Source organism: Dipodomys ordii, unplaced genomic scaffold (assembly GCF_000151885.1).
Source record: "Dipodomys ordii isolate 6190 unplaced genomic scaffold, Dord_2.0 Scaffold19, whole genome shotgun sequence".
In the NCBI taxonomy this organism is placed as follows: domain Eukaryota; kingdom Metazoa; phylum Chordata; class Mammalia; order Rodentia; family Heteromyidae; genus Dipodomys; species Dipodomys ordii.
In genome coordinates, this window is record NW_012267235.1 from 1,432,705 (window position 1) to 1,452,562 (window position 19,858).

Sequence of the window (19,858 nt, forward strand, 5' to 3'; positions counted from 1 at the left end):
TAAAAAGATTAAATATCCTTCAGCAGAAAAATTTACAACCTTTTGAAGAAATGCTGAGACTGTGACTGCAGAAATGAGAACTTCTCTTTCCAGAAGGTGTGATGCACTTTTTTTGTTGTTGTTGTTGGTCGTGGGGCTTGAACTCTGGGCCTGGGCGCTGTCCCTCAGCTCTTCAGCTCAAGGCTAGCACTCTACCACTTGAGCTACAGTGCCACTTCCGGTTTTCTGGTGGTTTATTGGAGATAGGAGTCTCACGGTCTTTCCTGCCCGGGCTGGCTTTGAACTGCGATCCTCAGATCTCAGCCTCCTGAGTAGCTAGGATTACAGGCGTGAGCCACCAGCGCTTGGCTACGTGATTCACTTTTTTCAGTCCACTCTCTATGACCAAGACTTCAGACAATAAGAATTCTCTAGAATAAGAAGCTGAACAGCAGACAATCAGGAAAGAGAAGAAACAACAGCAGTGCTTTTTGGCCTACATCTTAGGCTTGAACTTGAAAAACATTTATTTGTCCTTTGTGACATTAGTAAAGGAAAGCCCAGGCCTCCGTCTCTGCACTGGGCACAATCTTTAATGATGATATATAGGGGTCCCTTCCCCTCAGCACTGCTGGGGGGTCAAACATGTGATATTGCCTGCTTGAGTATCAACAATCGAATTATAAACCGTGTCAATCCGAGTTAATGCAAAGCTGTAATCCTCTTTAACAAGAGATCAAATCACTGCCACGAGTTATGTTTGTTCTGTAATCTGATAAAGAAGAGCGGGAACTGCTAATAAAAGAGTAATGGGCACCTTTAATGATGCTAGTAAAAGGTAGCACCAGTTAAAACATTGCTCTTGTTCCTGCTGATTAGATCAGTGTTGCATATTTGCCCAGACTTGTTTCACCTGTAGGAATAACCTGTATCTTTTTAGGAGATAAGAGGCCTCAGAAAAAAACATCTGTATGTTAGCCATACTTGCCTGCAAGTTTTGAACCAGCAGACAGTGTGCTAAGAAGGGTACTACTGGGTTATTACTGACAAGTTCTCAAATGCTGAGTGAACTACAGTGGAGTATCTCACCACAATCTGCATGTTTCTACAAAATAAAAGGGTACAGTAGGGAAGGGGAGGAAAAGATAGTTTAAGTAACCCCTAGATTGCCAACTGGAAGACAGGCATGTCACACAAAAGTGGCAGGTGTAGACAAATTGCCTGCATGAACTCTATTATACCCAGGCACCCCAAGAACAGCATGGAAGTGATGTTGACAAGATCTGATTACATCTTTACATTTCTTTTCCAGAACTTCAGATGTAAAACAATAACACATTCGGTGCTTGGTACTTAGCAAAGGGTCCTTTCTTGCTGTTGCCACATTTTGAATAAGAAAGCTACATAGTAAAATACAATGAGCAGGGCACCAGTGGCTCATGCCTGTAATCCTATCTACTCAGGAGGCTGAGATTTGATGATCATAGTTCAAAGCTGGCTCGGTAAGAAAAGTCTGCGGGACTCTTACCTCCAATAAACCATTCAGAAAACCGGAAGTGGCATTAAACTCAGGTGGTAGAGCAGTAGCCTTGAGCTGAAGAGCTCACGGACAGCACACCCAGGGCCAGTGTTCAAGCCCCACAACGGACAAAAACAAAACAAAACAAAAAAAACAGAAAAATACTATGAACTACACACAGAATCAAGTTTGTCTGAGAAACCCTCCTTAAAGTAGCAGCCAATGCATCAATGCATAAAATCCTAACAGAGTGAGCAAGCAAGAAATCCAAGAGAGCTCAAGACCTTGAGTTCAAACCTCTGTACTAGCAAAAAAAAAAAAAAAAAGCAAGCAAACACTCACAACAAAAACAAGTACAAGCCAGGCACTGGTGGCTCACACCTGTAATCCTAGCTACTCAGGAGACTGAGATCTGAGGATCATGGTTCAAAGCCAGCCCGGGCAGGATGAAGACTCCTATCTCCAATAAAAGAAAACCGGAAATGGAGCTGTAGCTCAAGTGGTAGAGTGCTCACCTTGAGCTGAAGAGCGCAGGGACAGTGCCCAGGTCCAGAGTTCAAGCCCCACGACCGACAAAAAAAAAAAAAAAAAAAGGACAAGCTGGGTGCTGCTGCAGATATGAAGATCATAGCTCAAAGCCAGCAGGAGGCTCTCATCTCCAATTAAACATCAAAACAAAATAAAAACAGAACAACGGAAGTGCAGCAATGACTCAAGTGGGAGAGCACTAGCCTTGAGCAAATTAAGCTCAGGGACAGCACCTAGGCTCTGAGTTCAAGCCCCAAGACCAAGGCGTGCACACATACACATACACACACACACACAAACACACACACACCAAAAAAAGAAAGAAAAGAAAAAGAAAAAAGGGGAAAATAGGCAGGCAGGCACACATGCACACGCGCACGCACACACACGCGCACACACACACGCACACACACACACGCGCACACACACACACAATTACCAGAATCAAGAGATAACCTATTTGTGGGTACCAATGGCTCATGCCTCTCTAATCCTAGATACTCAGGAAGCTGAGATCTGGACTACAGTTTGATTTCAGCCCAGAAAGAAAACTCCAAGAGACACCATGTCCAATTGAGAGCAAAACATTGAACTAGAGGCATGGCTCAAGTGACAGAATGCCTGTTGTGAACAAGAAAGCTGAGCAAGGGACTGCTACTTGGCTGACAAGTATAAGGCGCTGAGTTCAGTCCTCAGCACCAAAACCCAAACCAAAACAACCAAGAAAGAAAGAAAGCTGAGCAAAATGTTAAGACCCTGAATCCAAGATCTATTAATCTATTATATCACAAAGGGAGCAAGTAAGTGAGACAGAACAAACCTACAGAATGGGAGAGAAATCTTTGCCAGTTATTCAATGCATAAAAGATTAATAACCAGATTATACAAAGAACTCAAGAGCTAAAAAAATTAAACAGTAAAAGAATAATAAAATTAATATATGGGCAAATAAATTGAACAGGCCCTTCTCAGAAGAAGATATACAAATGGCCAATAAGTACATGAAATGTTCAATAACCTTAACCATAAAGGAAATGTAAATCAAAACTACACTAAGATTCCATCTTGTCACAGTCAGAAGAGCAATCAAGAAAACAAACAGGCTACATACTGGTGGTTCACACTTGTAATCTCAGCTACTAAGGAAGCTGAGATCTGAAGACTGAGGTTCAAAGCCAGCTCAGGGAGAATAGTCAATGAGACTTCATCCAATTAACCAGTATAAGCAGGGCTGTTGGAGGTGTGGCTCAAGTAACAGAGCACCAGCTATAAGCCAAAAAGCAAAACTGAAAACACTAGGCCCTGAGTTCAAGCTTTGATACCAGCACAAAAAAATAAAGGGAAGGTAATAAGGAAAGAAAGATAGAAAGAAAGAGAGAGAGAAAGAAAGAAAGAGAGAGAAAGAAAGAAAGAAAGAAAGGAAGGAAGAAAGAAAGAAAGGAAGGAAGGAAGAAAGGAAGGAAGAAAGGAAGGAAGGACAAATGCTGCTAAGGATACAAGAAAAGGAATCCTCATGCTCAGGCAGAAATGTAAACTAGTACAACCACTATCAGCATGGGGGTTCCACAAAAACCTAAAAATAGACCTATGTATGACTGCAGCATACCACTCTTAGGCATATACCTGAAGGAGTATAACTCAATATACCAGAAAAATATCAATATTCCTATGTTTATTACAGTTCTGTTCACAACAGCCAAATGTAAAATCACCTGAGATGCCCATTCCCTATCCAACGAATCAATAAAGAAATTATGGTATAGCCAGACGCCAGTGGCTCACGCCTGTAATCCTAGCTACTCAGGAGGCTGAGATATGAGGACTGTGGTTCAAAGCCAGCCCAGGCAGCAAAGTCTGTGAGATTCTTATCTCCAATAAAGCACTCAGAAAACTGGAAGTAGTGCTGTGGCTCAAGTGGTAGAATGCTCGCCTTGACCTGAAGAGCTGAGGGACAGCTCCAGGCCCAGAGTTTAAGCCCCATGACCGACAAAAAGAAAAAGAAATTATGGTATATATTATACACCATGGAATATTACTCAGCCAGAGAAAAATGAAATTATGTTATTTGTAGGAAAACCAGTGGATCTAGAGATTTTCGTGTTGAGTGAGATAAGACAAACACAAAACACCAAATATAACATGTTTTTAGTCATTTGTGGAATACAGACCTAAAAGGATGAGGAGGATGGTGATTGTACAGTTGTGGTAATGGAGCATGAATATAAAAAGGGAACTGAGAGAAGATCAGCATGATACTGAAAGGTGAAGAGAATAACATACACACTGCATAATGAAACCCACCAAATGCTATTTGAAAAGTAGGGAAATGGGAGGACAATAATAGAAATATGGCAAAGGATATGAATTTTTTCAAGGTACACTGTATGCATAGATGGAAATATCACAATGAAACTCCCTATTAAAAATGTATGTTGGTTCAAAAGTAATAATAGCCAAGAAGAAAACCTTTAACATCAAAGTGAATAGCAACTCAGTAAAGCTTAGATGAACTCCATGCCAGGTGCCTTCTCCCTTTTCAATTCATTGCTGTCTATGCAGACCACAGGATTCCCTGCCTCCTAGAAGAGAAGACTGAAAGGCAAACAGTAGGTACTGTGGGAGCTGGTTGCCTCAAGCCAAGAGCATCAAGCATTAGACAAAAGCAATTTTAGGTCATGGTAACGTCTTCCTTTGCATGCAAATGTTTAATACATAGGCCAAAGTGGGATTTCTTTGGGTTTGTCTCAATGCAGGGAATGTTCATCAGACACACAACAGAAACCACCTGTCTACCTTACACTGCAGAAGGCACAGACCTACTGGACCAGCACATAGTCAATGCCAGGGATACATGAAACTCACAAACACAAGAAAACTGAAAGCATACAAACAGCCAAAGTGAACCTAGAAAAAAATGCTCCCAAAAGGAAATGTGGTAACCCAGAGACTCAACTGGGCCACTTTGCATTTAAAAAAGTTTTCTTTTTTCTTTTTCTGTCAGTCATGGGGTGTGAATTTGGGGCCTGACTGCTGTCCCTGAGTTCTTCTGCTCAAGGCTAGCTCTCTACCACTTTGAGCCACAGCTCCACTTCTGGTTTGGGGATGATTAATTGGAGATAAGAACCTCATGGACTTTCCTGCCTGGGCTGGCTTTGAATTATGATTCTCAGATCTCAGCCTCCTGAATAGCTAGCTAGGATTACAGGTGTGAGTCACCAGTACCTGGCTAAAGGTTTGGCTATGGTTTTTTGTTTTGTTTTGTTTTTTATAATTGATCACTTGAAGAGAAAGTGGTTTTTTTTTACTATGGAAAGATAATTTGTATGAGCAAAAATTAAATAAGGTAACACCACACATACCACCCCACAGGAAAAACAAGGTGAAGAAGTCACTGCCCATCTAAAGATCTTTTTAAAGAGAAAATTTCTTCCTCACCAGGACATCTTAATATCCTGTGTTTAAAAAAAAAAAAACTCTTTTCTTCTAATGACAGCTGTATCCCGTTTCAATACAATTCAACTAAAGCACCAATTATTAGCTAGAACTGTATGAGGGACATGAGAGATTCAAGGATGAGCACTTAAGATGCCTCATCCCACTGGGCATTAATCTAATTTAGGCCTACTTTCCCCAGTTAACATTGTTATACTGTTCTACTACATCTTTTTTTTTTTTTAAATTTTCTGGTAAAGGTGATGTACAGGGGGTTACAGTCACGTAAGTCAGGTAATAAGTACATTTCTTTTTGAACCCCCTCTGTCATTTTCTCCCAAATTTCCCCTCCGACCTCTCCTCCCCCCACTCCAGCTTTTAAATTATTTATAATTTTATTGAACAATGTTGTCAGTAATATAGCAAAACTTAATCTATTCACTTCAGGAAAAGTAGTATGCAGTGATACCTAATTTCTTTGTAGGTACAAAGAATGGTACTACATTATTTCCAACAGTAAGTCAGTGGTCTCTAAGTACCCATGGCTGGCTGGTTCCAGTATACTCAACATTAAAATCCACCAATGCTGCTGGGTGCCAGTGGCTCACACCTGTAATCCTAGCTACTAGGAGGCCGAGATCGGTGGATTAAGATTCAAAGCCAGCCTGTGAAGAAAGTTTGTGAGATTCTTATCTCTAATTAACCTCCAGAAAAGCCAGAAGTGGAATTGTGGCTCAAGTAGTAGAATGCTAATATTGAGCAAAAGTAGCTCAGAGATAGTGCCTGGGGCCCTGAGTTCAAGATTCAAGGTGTGTGTGTGTGTGTTCAAGGTGTGTGTGTGTGTGTGTGTGTGGTGCCTGGGGCCCTGAGTTCAAGATTCAAGATGTGTGTGTGTGTGTGTGTGTGTGTGTGTGTGTGTGTGTGTGTAAGCAGCAACAGCTACATACCTCCACAGAACTAAAGAACATATGAGCCCAGAACAGATATGAACAGAATCAGAACAAGTTATTTTGTACTCAAAGTATGGAATAAATCAAGTAAAAAACACAATTGTGTTTCCTCACATTTGGCAACCTAACACTTTCCAGGCAACGGGAAGAAAATTCTGATGAAATTTGGAAATAAATCACCAAATAAAAGGTCATATTCAGTTTAAAAGAGAAAGCTGAAGCCAGGCACCAGTGGCTCATGCCTATAATCCTACCTACTCAGGAGGCTGAGATCTGAGGATTTCGGTTCAAAGCCAGCCCTGGCAGGAAAGTCTGTGAGACTCTTTTCTCCCATAAACCACTGGAAAACTGGAAGTGGCCCTGTGGCTCAAGCGGTAGAGCGCTCGCCTTGAGCTGAAGAACTTAGGGACAGTGCCCTAGCCCAGAGTTCAAGCCCCATGACCAACCAAAAAAAAAAAAAAAAAGAAAAGAAAAGAGAAAGCTGACAAAACCCACATCTACCTATCTTATCATCAATAATCTTACTTCATATGTATTTGTCTAAAAGTCTCTATCACAGCATTATTTATAATAATGACAATTAAAAACAATTGTGTCCAACTTTCAATGAATGACTAAATTATATAAAAATATTATATAGTTATATAATTTTTAAACTATTTTAATGGCATGTGTGACATGAAATGCAAACTATTTATAGAATATAATGATTTCAGTTATAAGAAAGAAAAAAAATAAAACAGATTCCAAGTAGCTCATGCCTGTAATCCTAGCTATGCAGGAAGCTGGGATCTAAGGATCACCAGCCCAGGCAAAAAAGTCTGTGAAATTCTAACCTCCAATTAACCACTCCCCCCTCAAAAAAACCAAAACCAAAAACAAAAAAAAAACAGAAGTAGAGCTATGGCTCAGTGGTAGTGCATTAGCCTTGAGTTCAAAACACTCAGGAACAGTGCCCAGGCCCTGGTTCAAGCCCTGAAAGGGACACACATGGATGGATGGATGGACACATGTGTGCGCGCACATACACACACATGTACACACATGTAAACAGAGACACACACACATAGACACACACACACACACATGAAAAATCACACTGAAAGGCAATTCACAGACCCTGAAACATTGAGATGTTGTAAGCAGTCATCCTGCATTTATGTACATATATCCCCATATTCCTGTCCCACACACTGATCTTAGTTTCTTGGTTCTTGTTTTTTTTTTCTTTTTTCTGTTGGTCATGGGGCTTGAACTCTGAGCCTGGGCACTGTCCCTGAGCTCTTCAGTTCAAAGCTAGCACTCTTCAACTTGAGCCACAGCGCCACTTCCGGTTTTCTGGTGGTTTATTGGAGATAAGAGTTTCACAGACTTTCTTGCCCAGGCTGGCTTTGAACCTCCATCCTCAGTTCTCAGCCTCCTGAGTAGCTAGAATTATAGGTGTGAGCCACTAGTGCCTGGCTTGATCTTGGTTTCTAAACACCACCATCCAATAAAAACAAGGGTGCCTTCAAGAAAAGTGTATTCCAGCATTGGCACAAGAAAGATATATGATAAGCTTTGAACATCTTGCCAGAGAGTAAGTAAGAATTCAAATAGTGACTGGATCAAAAGGACACAAGCCAGCTTAAAGGGGTTTCACCTACCTAGAACAACTTTAACACTATAAATATAATTCATTGAGTAAAATAGGAATGCATGAGTCTATACTACTACAAATGAATCAATGAATGGTAAATAAATGCAGGGGAAGGGAACTCTCCGTATAGTAGAATGCCAATTAATAAATTGAGAAGAAATAATTCTTTAAAAAATGGTTGCCTCTGATACAATATTGTGAATAGTTATTTTTTTGTATGAATTTCTGTCATTTCAGCTGTAGGAGCATGTTCTTCTGTTAAAAAAAACCCACAATATTCAACAACAATCTCAACAAATACATTATATGTACACCTCTCCAGTGATATCTATAGCCATTCTGCAAAGAGCAAGCACACAGAGCATGTGATCTGTCCTGACCCTCTGCTCCAGAGAGGATGTCAGATATCCTAGGCAGATGGGCCAACGACATTAAAGACAACAAAGCAATGCAGCTAAATGAATCATCACAGATGGCATTGAGATTTATGGAAATTGTTGATTTGGCTTTAGTAATTAAGGGAGTGAGGAGATGAGACGAGGATCCTTGCTATGATACCAATGACAAATGGTTAACTGATAAGAAGAAACAAGAGGGCGACAGGCAATAGAACAGGTCAATATCAGGCTGTCATGAAGCCATTTGAGACATATAATTAATCTATTACTCACCTGGCATCATCATTCATTGTAGTGTGGTCAATAGGTGCCATGAAGCTCAGAAGCTTGCTAAGGACATGAAACCTAAATAAAGCAAGAAACACACAGACAGCAACTTTAGAGACCATTAACCTAGGAAAGGATACACATTCTATGAGTTTGCAAACCCAGAACCGATCATAGGGATATTTGGCTCTCCAGTAAAATAGGAAAAATTTCACAGGCAATTACAACTATATTTTTCCTTTATGTTGCAGGAAAAGAGTCTGATAAAAGTACATGGTAAATGACGGCAGTTCAACACAGATCCATCACAGCTGAGGAAAAAGAGTAGATAAACTAAGTGGAAATACTAAGACATACTAAAAGAGTAGATATACTAATGTATTTTACAACATACGAATTGTAAACATTCCAGACCAAAATCAATGAGGGCTTGACTACTCCATTTTCGCTCTATGTGTACATCTTAATCATTTTTCATTATCATTAAAGCTATCCAGCACAGGCACTGGAGCAACCGCTAAGTCAAAACCTCCACATCACTTCTCACTGGCACTAGTTCCCTGAATAAGTTTTGAGACAGAAAAGGCTCCTGCAATTCTACATCATCTCCTCACACAAGTACCACTGGGTATTTCATTCCTCCATCTTTAAATGAAGGAGCAAAATTGAATTCAGAGCAAGCTTAAGTCTAAGACCTTCAGTTGAGGTATTACAGAAACTAAAGTTACATCACCTAGATTTCTTGCTAAAAGATAAAAAGGACCTTTCTTGGGTGCCAGTACTAGGCTTGAACTCCAGGCCTTGTGCTCTCACTTTGTGGTTTTCTTTTTTTTTTTTGCTCACAACTGGCACTCTATCACTTGAGCCACACCTCTACTTACTCTAGTTAGTGACTTTTTGCCAATTAATTGGAGATATAAGAGTCAAGAATTTGTCTGACTAGGCTGGCTTCAAAAACCACAATCCTCAGATCTCAGCCTCTTGAGTAGCAAGGATTACAGATGAGATCCAGTGGCATCTGGCAAAAAGGTATTATTGTAATATCTGATTAAATAATACCAAAGAACACTTAATGAGGTGTCCTTGTCTTTCACTATCATGCAATACAAAAAATGAAACTTTTTTCCACTTCCAACATTTGCTGGTTAGAGAAAGAATCTCACATCACAGATTTTCCTGCCCTGGCTGGCTTTTAACTTTGATCCTTAGATCTCAGCCTCTTGAGTGCTAGGATTACAGGTGTCAGCCATCAGCAAGAGCCCAGCCAGAAACTTTTTTGTATCTAGTAAATAACTCAATTCTCCATATTATACCACTCAGATCTAATTCTTTCAAATACCATTCTTTTCTCAACAAATACATTTTACAATGATACTAAGATAGTATAAATTCATCACAAAAAAACCCTAGAAATTGCAGGGTGCCAGTGGCTCACACCTGTAATCCTAGCTATTCAGGAGGCTGAAATTTGAGGATTGAGGTTCAAAGCCAGCTAGTGCAGGAAAGTCTACGAGACTCTTATCTCCAATAAACCACTCAGGAAACCAGAAGTGGTGCTGTGACACAAGTGGCAGAATGTTCACCTTAAGCTGAAGAGCTGAGGGACAACACCCAGGCTCAGAGTTCAAGCCCCATGACCAACCAAAGAAAAGCAAACAACAACAACAAAAACAAAAACCCTGGAAACCATAGCACACACACAAACAGTTCCTTCACCTTCAAACAATTGTTTTAGTTATATTTGTTAGTTATGTTAATGACTCTCTTATTCCCTCTCCTCTACCTTTCTCTCCCCTCTCCTCCTTCCCTCTTTTCCACCCTCTTTTTGCCAGTACTCTAGGGCTCTTGGCTTTCTTGGCTTTTTCTGCTTAGTGTTGTACTACTTAAGCCACAACTCTAGTCTAGCTTTTTGTTGGTTATTTTGGAGATCAAGTATTATGCCTTTTTCTTGCCAGGCTTCCCTTGAACTGCACTCTACCAGATCTGTTCCCTGAGTAGCTAGTATTACAGATGTGAGCAACCAGTACTCAGGTCACACACACCCACACACACACCCCCCACACCCCCACACACATTACTTTTGTACCCTCCTTTTTTCCATAAAAGAAATATCTGAATGGCTGCATACAATTCCAGGAGGATAGACAGTGATGACTCACATCTATAATCATAATTACTCAGAAGGCTCAGATCTGAGGATCATGGTTCCAAGTCATCCCAGGCAGCCAAGAGACTCAGCTCAAATGGCATGAAGCCTAGGCAAGAGCACAAGACCTGTATTTCAAGTCCCAGCACTGGCACACACAAAAACGAATCTCAGGAATAGAAATATTATGTTTTCATTGCTTCCAATGATGGAAAGAACTATGCATCAAACATCTTGTTGTCCTCTAGTTATAAAAATACATCAATCTCACAAATAATCCAAATAGCTTAATCTCTAACAAATAATCACTATTAAAAATGTGAATGTGATTGTGGCATTTTCCATGTAAAACAAATATATGTATATGTAACATATATAGTGAGGCATCAAGCAATAGTATTTGGGCAATGATGGTTGCCTACACAGCAACCTATGTGTGCAGTTGGCTGAACTATCTGGTTTGTGGAAGTCCCCTCTCATGCTCACACAGGAACACAATTGCCTAATAATACACAACTTTTGGAACATAGCCTTCCTGTTACACAATGAATGACTGTACTTAATTTTCTCCATTATGCCCCCCCCAATGAATCACATCTTAGATCCTATTCTTTCTTCAGAGTTTTAGAGCACTACATTATGGCAATATAACTTAATCTCCTATGAATGAGCATTTGTAGTGTTTCTCCTCTTTTATAGACATATTAAACAATGACAAATGGGGGGGGGGGAGGCTGGATCTTGTGCATTCTAAACAAGGGCTCTACCATTAAGTTATATCACCAGTCCCAAAGTTAACATTTGTTTACATATTTCCATGGGATAAATTTTGAGATTATAGATTGCAAACACAATTAAATAAGCTTAACATCAGCAGGGGCATAGTGGCACAGGCCTGTAGTCTCACCTATTTGGGAGGCTGTGGCAAAATGATCACTTGAGACCAAATGTTCAAGGACACACTGGTTAACATATACGGAAACATACCATCTCAAACACACAGACATACACACACTATTGTCTTCACTGCCCATCTGAAAATGCAAATACTAATCTTAGCTATGTCCAAAGACATCATTTTTTTCCTTTTTTTCTTTCTTTCTTTTTTTTTTGTGTGTGTGTGTGCCAGTCTTGGGGCTTGAACCAGGGTCTGGGAACTGTCCCTGAGCTATTTTTACTCAAGCTAATGCTCTACCACTTGAGCCACAACTCCACATTCAGCTTTTGGTGGTTAATTGGAGATGAGTCTCACAGACATTCCTGCCCAGGCTGGCTTCAAACCATGATTCTCAGATCTCAGTTTTCTGAGTAGCTAGGATTGCAGGGGTGAGCCACCAGCACCCAGCTTAATTCACTTTCTTGATAAAATGCTATTAACTACCACTCTATAACTATACTATCTTAAGACAGATAGCATATTCCACTTCTTAGCATCTGAACTATAGCTAGTCAGAATTGAGATGTATTGTAAACATTAGATTTTGAAGATCAGCAACAGACTATAATGCATATTATTAAATAATGTTTTAGCTGGGCACTGGTGGCTCACCTCTGTAATCCTAGCTACTCAGGAGGCTGAGATCTAAGGTTCAAAGGCAGCATAGATAAGAAAGTCCAAGTAAGACTCTTTATTTCCAATCAACTACCAAAAAGCTAGAATTGGAACTATGGCTCAAAGCCGTAGAGCCATAGCCTTGAGCACAAAAGCTCAGAGACAGTACCCAGGCCCTGAATTCATGTCCCAGGACCAGCACCAAAAAAAAGGGGGGGGGCATAAATAAAGTGAGACTACTTGTTTTATTTTATTTATGTGATGCTGAGGATTGAATCTAGGGGCTTACATATGCTAGACAAGTGCCTTAACACTAAGCTACATCCCCACTTCTACTTTCTAACAAGCCCCAGCATTTAATTCACTTACATTATGACTTCTGGTTAAGTTATCATTAAATTCACTTACACACAATGCTGAGTAAAATGCTAATAATCAATAATTAATAATTATTTCCAAAACCCCAAATATTTATTTTTTAAATATATTATTTTCTAGCAACCAACCAGCAAGTACCATACCCAGTCTGAGTAGATTATCATCTGTTGTCATTTAAACTGTTTCCACAAATGAATGATAATCTTTGCTATAACATTTCTGAAAAGTTTACCTTTCTAAACCATCACAAATGAGAAGCTGATTGTCCAATGGGGACTAGCATCAGTGATGGCAGCTGGGATACTATCTGTTCTTGAAGTTTAAGTAAGGAAGTTACATATAATGTTTTCATCTACCCTTGAATGCTTAGATTATTCCTTTAGGATAGGATACTTACAGTGGCAAAATGTCACTTTGGTTCTGTCTATGCAACAAGTTAACAAACAGAGGTTAGAAGCATAGCCTTTGGAATCAGGCCAACCACTTCAAATCCCAGTTTGCTACTTACTAGCTCGTAATGCAGGGTAAGTTACTTATCTTCTCTAAACACTTTACATAAATTAGTTCATTTAATCTGCATAACAACCCTATGAGATGCGATTTCAATTATTGTACTAGTTTTACCGATGAGGAAATTGAAGCACAGAGATTCAAAATAACTTGTTTAAGGTCGCAAGGCTAGTAAATAGAAGAGTCAGACTTTAAACCTTCAGTGTGGCTCCAGAGATTACTCTATGAAGTGCCTGACTGAGACTTGAATAAATCTCAGTTATAACTAAAGGCATCAATAAGAATTCTTCTCTGACTCTGACTACACTGCCCACATTTGTGGTCACAAGGAGACCCAAGCAAGAACAGATGACAAAGCAAGCAAGCAAACTAATACAATAACCTTGTTTATTATTTTTATTTTTACTCTGCAATAATTTTTGGCTTACAGAGAAGTTGTACAGGCTTCCCCTATGTTTACAACTTATAAAATCAATGTAATTACCAAAATTAGGTAAGTAACATTATATATAATACTATAATACTATTAATCACATTAAAGACATTATTCAGTTTGCCAATTATGCCCCCCCCAGCCTTTTTTTAGGCCAAGATTGCACCTTAGACACCATATTGCACCTGGTTATGCTTTCTCCTTAGTCAGCATCAATCTATGACAATTATTCATCCCTCCCTGTTTCCTATCCCTCTGGGGAATAGGAAATGTTGTAGTTTGAATTCAGGGCCTTGTGCTTACTAGGCAGACACTCCATTACTTGAGCCATGCCTCTAGCCCTTTCCTGCTCTATTTCTCAAATTGAGTCTTCTGTTTTTGCCCAGACTGCCTTGAATCATAATCCTACCATTTATACCTCCTGAATAGCTGGATGACAGGTTGCATGCCATCACATCTAGCTCACTTGTTAAAATGATGTCTCACTACCTTTTGCTGGGCTGATCTCAAACTTCAAGCCTCCTGATTTCCCAAGTAGCTAGGATTACGAGACATCACACCTGGTCAACTTGACACTTCTAAAAAGTACTGGTTAGATATTCTACACGATGTCTCAAAATTTGAATTTGAATATTTTATGATGAGACTCATACAATTAGATATTTTGGACAAAAATACCACAAATGATGCTGTGTCTTACTACCAAGGACAGAGAAATGCAAATATGACTTACTGAGAGTTCTCCCCTATAAAGTTACTATTTTCTCCAATTGATAAATAACTTGTGACAATACTTGGAAACAATGCAAATACGTTATCTCTTCAAACTTTTACTCACTGACTTTAATATTCATTGGTGGTCTTGCCTGCAAAACTTACTTTTTGCCTAATGGTGATTTTTCTACTTTTGCCTAATGGTGATTTTTCTACTTTTCTCCTCTTTACATTTAACATGTAAGGAATATCACATACATAGCTTTTAATGGCATACCAGCTGGTATCCAAAAGGCTTTTATTGAAGAGATCAAAAAAGTAAAGGCTTATGTAGTAATTCTACAGGCATTTCAAGTATGGAATGTCCCTTGGTTCTACTGTAGCAAAGCAAACTTCTACTGTAGCCCAGAGAACCTCAGGTGGAGAAATGTGATCACAGATAAAATGGCCCTGCCCTAATTTATTCCTGAGGCACTGAATACTTCCAATCATTTTAAGGCAGTCTTCTGCATTTACTGCTTCACTTTCTCCTATTCCCTTACTAGATGACCATTATTCCTCAGTATTTTAATAGACTCTTCTCTCTACCTGTTTTATGTAGGGTGATATTCTTCATGGTTTTATTCTTGTCATGCTACAAATTTCTGCAATTGTTCCTAGACAATAAATACTCATATCCTTCTCTTGAGACAATAAATACTCATATCCTTCTCTTGATACAAATATCTACAAACCAGCCAGGCACCAGTGGCTCACACCTATAATCCTAGCTACTCAGGAGGGTGAGATCTGAGGACTGTGGTTTGAAGCCGGCTAGGGCAGGAAAGTTCACCAGAAAAGCCTGAAGTGGAATCATGGCTTCAGTGGTAGAGCACCAGCCTGGGGCAAAAAGTAAAGCAAGAACTGAGTTCAAGCCTCAGTACTGGCACACACACATAAAATCTGTAAACTTAGACCTCTCAAGTTCAATACACATGTCAAATTCAATATATTAAATGTACTCTAAAACAGAATTTACTCTTTTCCTCAAAATAGATTTCCTCCTTGAAGCATACATGTAGCAATGAGTAATATAAAATCTTTCTACTCCCTCTGAAACACTAGGAATCATTCCAATCTCCTCACTGTCTTTTACCTGATCTCATGAATTAACTACTGTTGGGAGCTAGTGGATCATTCCTGTAATCCTACTTGTTCATGAGGCTGAGATCTGAGGATCACAGTCCAAAGCCAGCCCAAGCAGGAAAATCCATGAGACTCTTATCTACAATTAATCACCAAAAAAAGTGAAACTGTGGCTCAAGTGACAGAGCACTAGCCTTGAGCAAAAAAGCTCAAGGACAGTGCCCAGACCTTGAGTTCAAGCCCTAGGACCAGAATACATGTGCGTGCGTACACTCACACACACACATACAACATTTGCATAAAGAGATGTGGGATTAGCTACTGCCTAAAACCATCTAATTAACAAGTTTAAGGATTTTTCAATGTATGCCTGAATTACAAGCAGTTTTTCTGACATATGCTTTTGTATTTTACATACACACATACATACTATGTTACCAGGATATTAGTCTAAGATTTTATTAATGATACTCCTGTTTATACCTTAAGAAGACTACTGCAAGAGCTCATAGAGTAGAGTTTTCCTAGATTCAGAAGGCTATTTTCTCATACACATATTCCTCATTTCTGGAGTCCTTCATTTCTGTCTTTTTCTTTTTTTTTGTCGGTCGTGGGGCTTGAACTCTGGGCCTGGGCGCTGTCCCTCAGCTCTTCAGCTCAAGGTGAGCGCTCTTAGCACTTGAGCTACAGCGCCACTTCCGGTTTTCTGGTGGTTTATTGGAGATAGGAGTCTCACGGTCTTTCCTGCCCGGGCTGGCTTTGAACCTCGATCCTCAGATCTCAGCCTCCTCAGTAGCTAGGATTACAGGCATGAGCCACCAGCGCCCGGCCATTTCTGTCTTTTTCAAACTAAAATAATTTCAACTATCTTGCCTTCATTTGTCTTTTTGAAACTAAAATAATTTCAACTATCTTGCCTTTTTTATTATTTCTCTTTTCAAGAAATAGTTACATCTATTCACAATGGTAGAACAAAAACTTAGTGAAACTACATTTCAATTTTAAATTTTAAAAAGCTAAGTAAAAAGAAGAAATGCTTGAATATCATTTTATTATTTTTCTGATCCTTAAAAAGAGAATCATCAGAAAGAAGAGAAAAAAATGACATGATCAAAATTTGAGAAGACATACATTATATCATGGTAATTTTTTTCCCCAAAAAACTCACCGAAGTTTCCTTCCTTTGCTGGCCTTCCTATCTACCTTCTTGCGGATCTTGCTTCGCAGCTTCTGGATTGCAAGCCATTGCCTGGAAATTTCACAAGCAATGTTATGCATCATCACGGCAGAAATAAGTTACATATACTGACAAATTGGAATTCTCCTAACAACCCTGCACAAGGAAATCATCAACCTGTACCAAATTCCTTAAGATAGTCTGGGGCCAAAGTGACTATAATCAATTGAAGAGGATTTGTACAATGGTTAAAAAAAAAAATGGCAGCTGCAAAATTCTACAGCAAATTTGGTTAACAATGCTCTTTAGTGTTTGGAGCTGCTGTGACAGGCACTAAATCTACCGGTATGCAGGAAACCCATCAAACTGAATAGGGGCTTCCTTCTAATTCTTCAGGTCTGCAGCATGTTCTCTTATTAACTGCAACTAACTGCTGGTTGAACACATGAAGTCTTTTACCTCTTACTGTCCCTTTTGTAATGTTGAGTCCTTTTTCTTCTATTTCCTAACTTTGCTATTTTTAAAAAATAATTTAACAACCACTGACATGAGGATTTTAGCGTGATGTGGTACTGGGGTTTGAATTCAGGGCCTGGGCTTGCTAGGTACATACATGCTCTACCACTTGAGTTCACCCCTTTTTTGTTTTAATTATTTTTCAGACAGGGTTCCATAATATATGTATGCTTGTTTTTTTGTTTGTTTTGCCTAGAGCCAGCCAGAGTATACAAGCCTGCTACCTACACCTCCGACATAGCTGGGGCTACAGGTATATGCCATCACTGCGTGGTTCATGTGTTGAGATAGGGCCTTGCTAGTTTTTGGCAGGGTCAGTGATCCCTCTGATTTCTACCTCCCAAAGTAACTAAGATTAGATATGTGAGCCATCATGCTAGTCTGGCCTGACACTAGTTTTATAGTCATTTACTTAATTTTAATTTCATCTGAAAGCATTTCATTATGTGCTGATAAAAGGACTCTTTCCCCTCCTAAAATTTAATTTCCATGTCATTATTCACCTAAAAAATACTTAATATTTACTATCAAATATTGTCTTCAAATTTCCCAGATTGTCTCAATTTTATAGCTAGATAATTTTTGATCAGGTGCCACAAATGAATCATAGATTCTGCAGTCATTTTACATGAAGAAATTAGTTTTTCAAGGAAGGGATATCAAGCTAAGAAAATCTTGGCAGATTGCTACCACAAACAAATGTGAGAAAAGGAGGAAGTTAAGAAACAGCAAGCAGTTCGTCATCTCACCTGATTTACACAATGAAAATTCAACATCAGAAAAAAAAAAACCTAGGGAAATCCAATTACTGTAATCTTAATATAATCTTAATTACCATAATCTATTTTATTGTAAAGTCAGATAAATGTACAATATAATCACCACTTAAATGCAATTTGCTCTATCACATTAAATTTATGGCGAACAGCCATAACATTCCAGAGATACATGAAATATCAACAACATTCTACCCTAAAATTCAAATAATATTCTACTCAAATAAAATTATTTCATCAACTCAAAATTTCTCATTGCTCTCTCAAAATGCCACTCTGTCCAGAATCCTGTCTTGGCACAGCTTTTATTTCCTTTCAAGCTTTTGCAAATTATGGCTCATGGTTTTTCAAATGTACACTATGTGTTGGGTAGTACTCTAAATGCCCTTTTTATTTTCCAATCACAGGAAGAAACATACACACAAGAGCCTTCTCTGCTGCTCTGCATTCTATCTGACATCTGGGAAATGCTGCCATGTTCCATTTCCAATTGTACTGAAGCTTTTACTGAAAGGGCGGAGGTCTGAATTAACACAGACTAACAAAGCAGATTTGACTCTTTGCAAGGAACCTGTTGTACACACCACCACATTCTGTCTGCTGAGAGCAGTTTGGGGGACAGTTCTTTATCCACTGGTCTGCAGAATTGATATGGATACAATCACAATCCACACCCACAGCAAAAAGCATAACAGGGACTTTTAGACAGTGTAGAATAAACAATCACTTTGTCTTTCTAGCTCTTATTATCTTGCTTAACTTAGATAATTATAGGACCAATCACTGCCTTACAGTAAGAATGTGTCTCTCAAAGGGAGTCACACATAGGTTGTTTGCATGAGTAGAAAACCACATTTAAGCCAGGTGCTATAGTTCATGCCTAAACCCTTGCACACAGCAGGTGAAGATTCAAAGGATCAGTTTGAGGCCAGCCAGGGTAGAAAAGTCCCCTAGACGCCATCTCCAAAATGACCAGCAAAAAGCAGTACTGGAAGGAGGCTCAAGTGGTAAAGCACCTGCTAGCAAATGTGAGGCTGAGTTTAAACCTCAGCTCACCAAAACAAACAAAAAATAGCAAAATACACACACACACGCACACACGCACACACACACACACACACACACACACACACACACATCTAAATTACCTTCCCATAGCCACCTGATCATTGGGATCCAAGGAGCTGGTCTTCCGTTCTATTAGTTCTCGAAGGAGCTGAGGGAAAGGAAAGCAACTGATTTATTTATTGTCTCCAAGCACCAACTGACTTTAAAAGAGCAGAGAAGGAATTCTGAACGGCACAGTGACAGCTCTTAACCTACAATCAATAAAGGACAAGCCAGTGGCAATAGCATGGCTGAATTCCCATTAACCCTTTCATATTTATACACCTTTAAACAGAGGCATACCAGCAGCTGAGAACAGAAGTCCATATTGAAGACTTATTGTACTGTAATTCATTTCAAATGGATCAATGTGTGTGCAACATTCCTTCCATTGTTTTTATGATTAGTTTTCTCCACCTTACCTATACCAATAAAGAATCTTTAAAAGGTCAGGTGGGAAGTACTGTGTGGCAAAAAGGAAAATGTATCAGCTCCCAGCCATAGGATAATGGTGCATGAACTATAACCTTCAGGAGTTAGGGAGATCTTCAGGCAAAAGTCTTGACAGCAATTAAGAGTATTCTCCAGAAATGGTGGGACAAAGGGTAAACTAACTCAGCAGTGATATTCACTAGACACTATGTTGAAAACGAACTATATAACGTGTGGTGTGTGTGTGTGTGTGTGTGTGTGTGTGTGTGTGTGTGTGTGT

At 39.3% G+C, this 19,858-nt stretch overlaps 1 protein-coding gene across 3 annotated transcripts in view; it reads right to left on the reverse strand.

The window, feature by feature from the left end:
- Positions 1-19,858, reverse strand: part of Aatf (apoptosis antagonizing transcription factor) — a 101,726-nt gene that overhangs the window by 20,407 nt on the left and 61,461 nt on the right. For all 3 annotated transcript variants that reach the window (XM_013013454.1, XM_013013453.1, XM_013013455.1), the window contains exons 9-11: positions 19,188-19,255; positions 16,739-16,819; positions 8,719-8,790 (exon numbers count right to left, since the gene is read on the reverse strand). In XM_013013454.1, the coding sequence (XP_012868908.1) occupies positions 8,719-8,790; positions 16,739-16,819; positions 19,188-19,255 (221 nt within the window). The remainder of the gene's footprint in view (positions 1-8,718; positions 8,791-16,738; positions 16,820-19,187; positions 19,256-19,858) is intronic.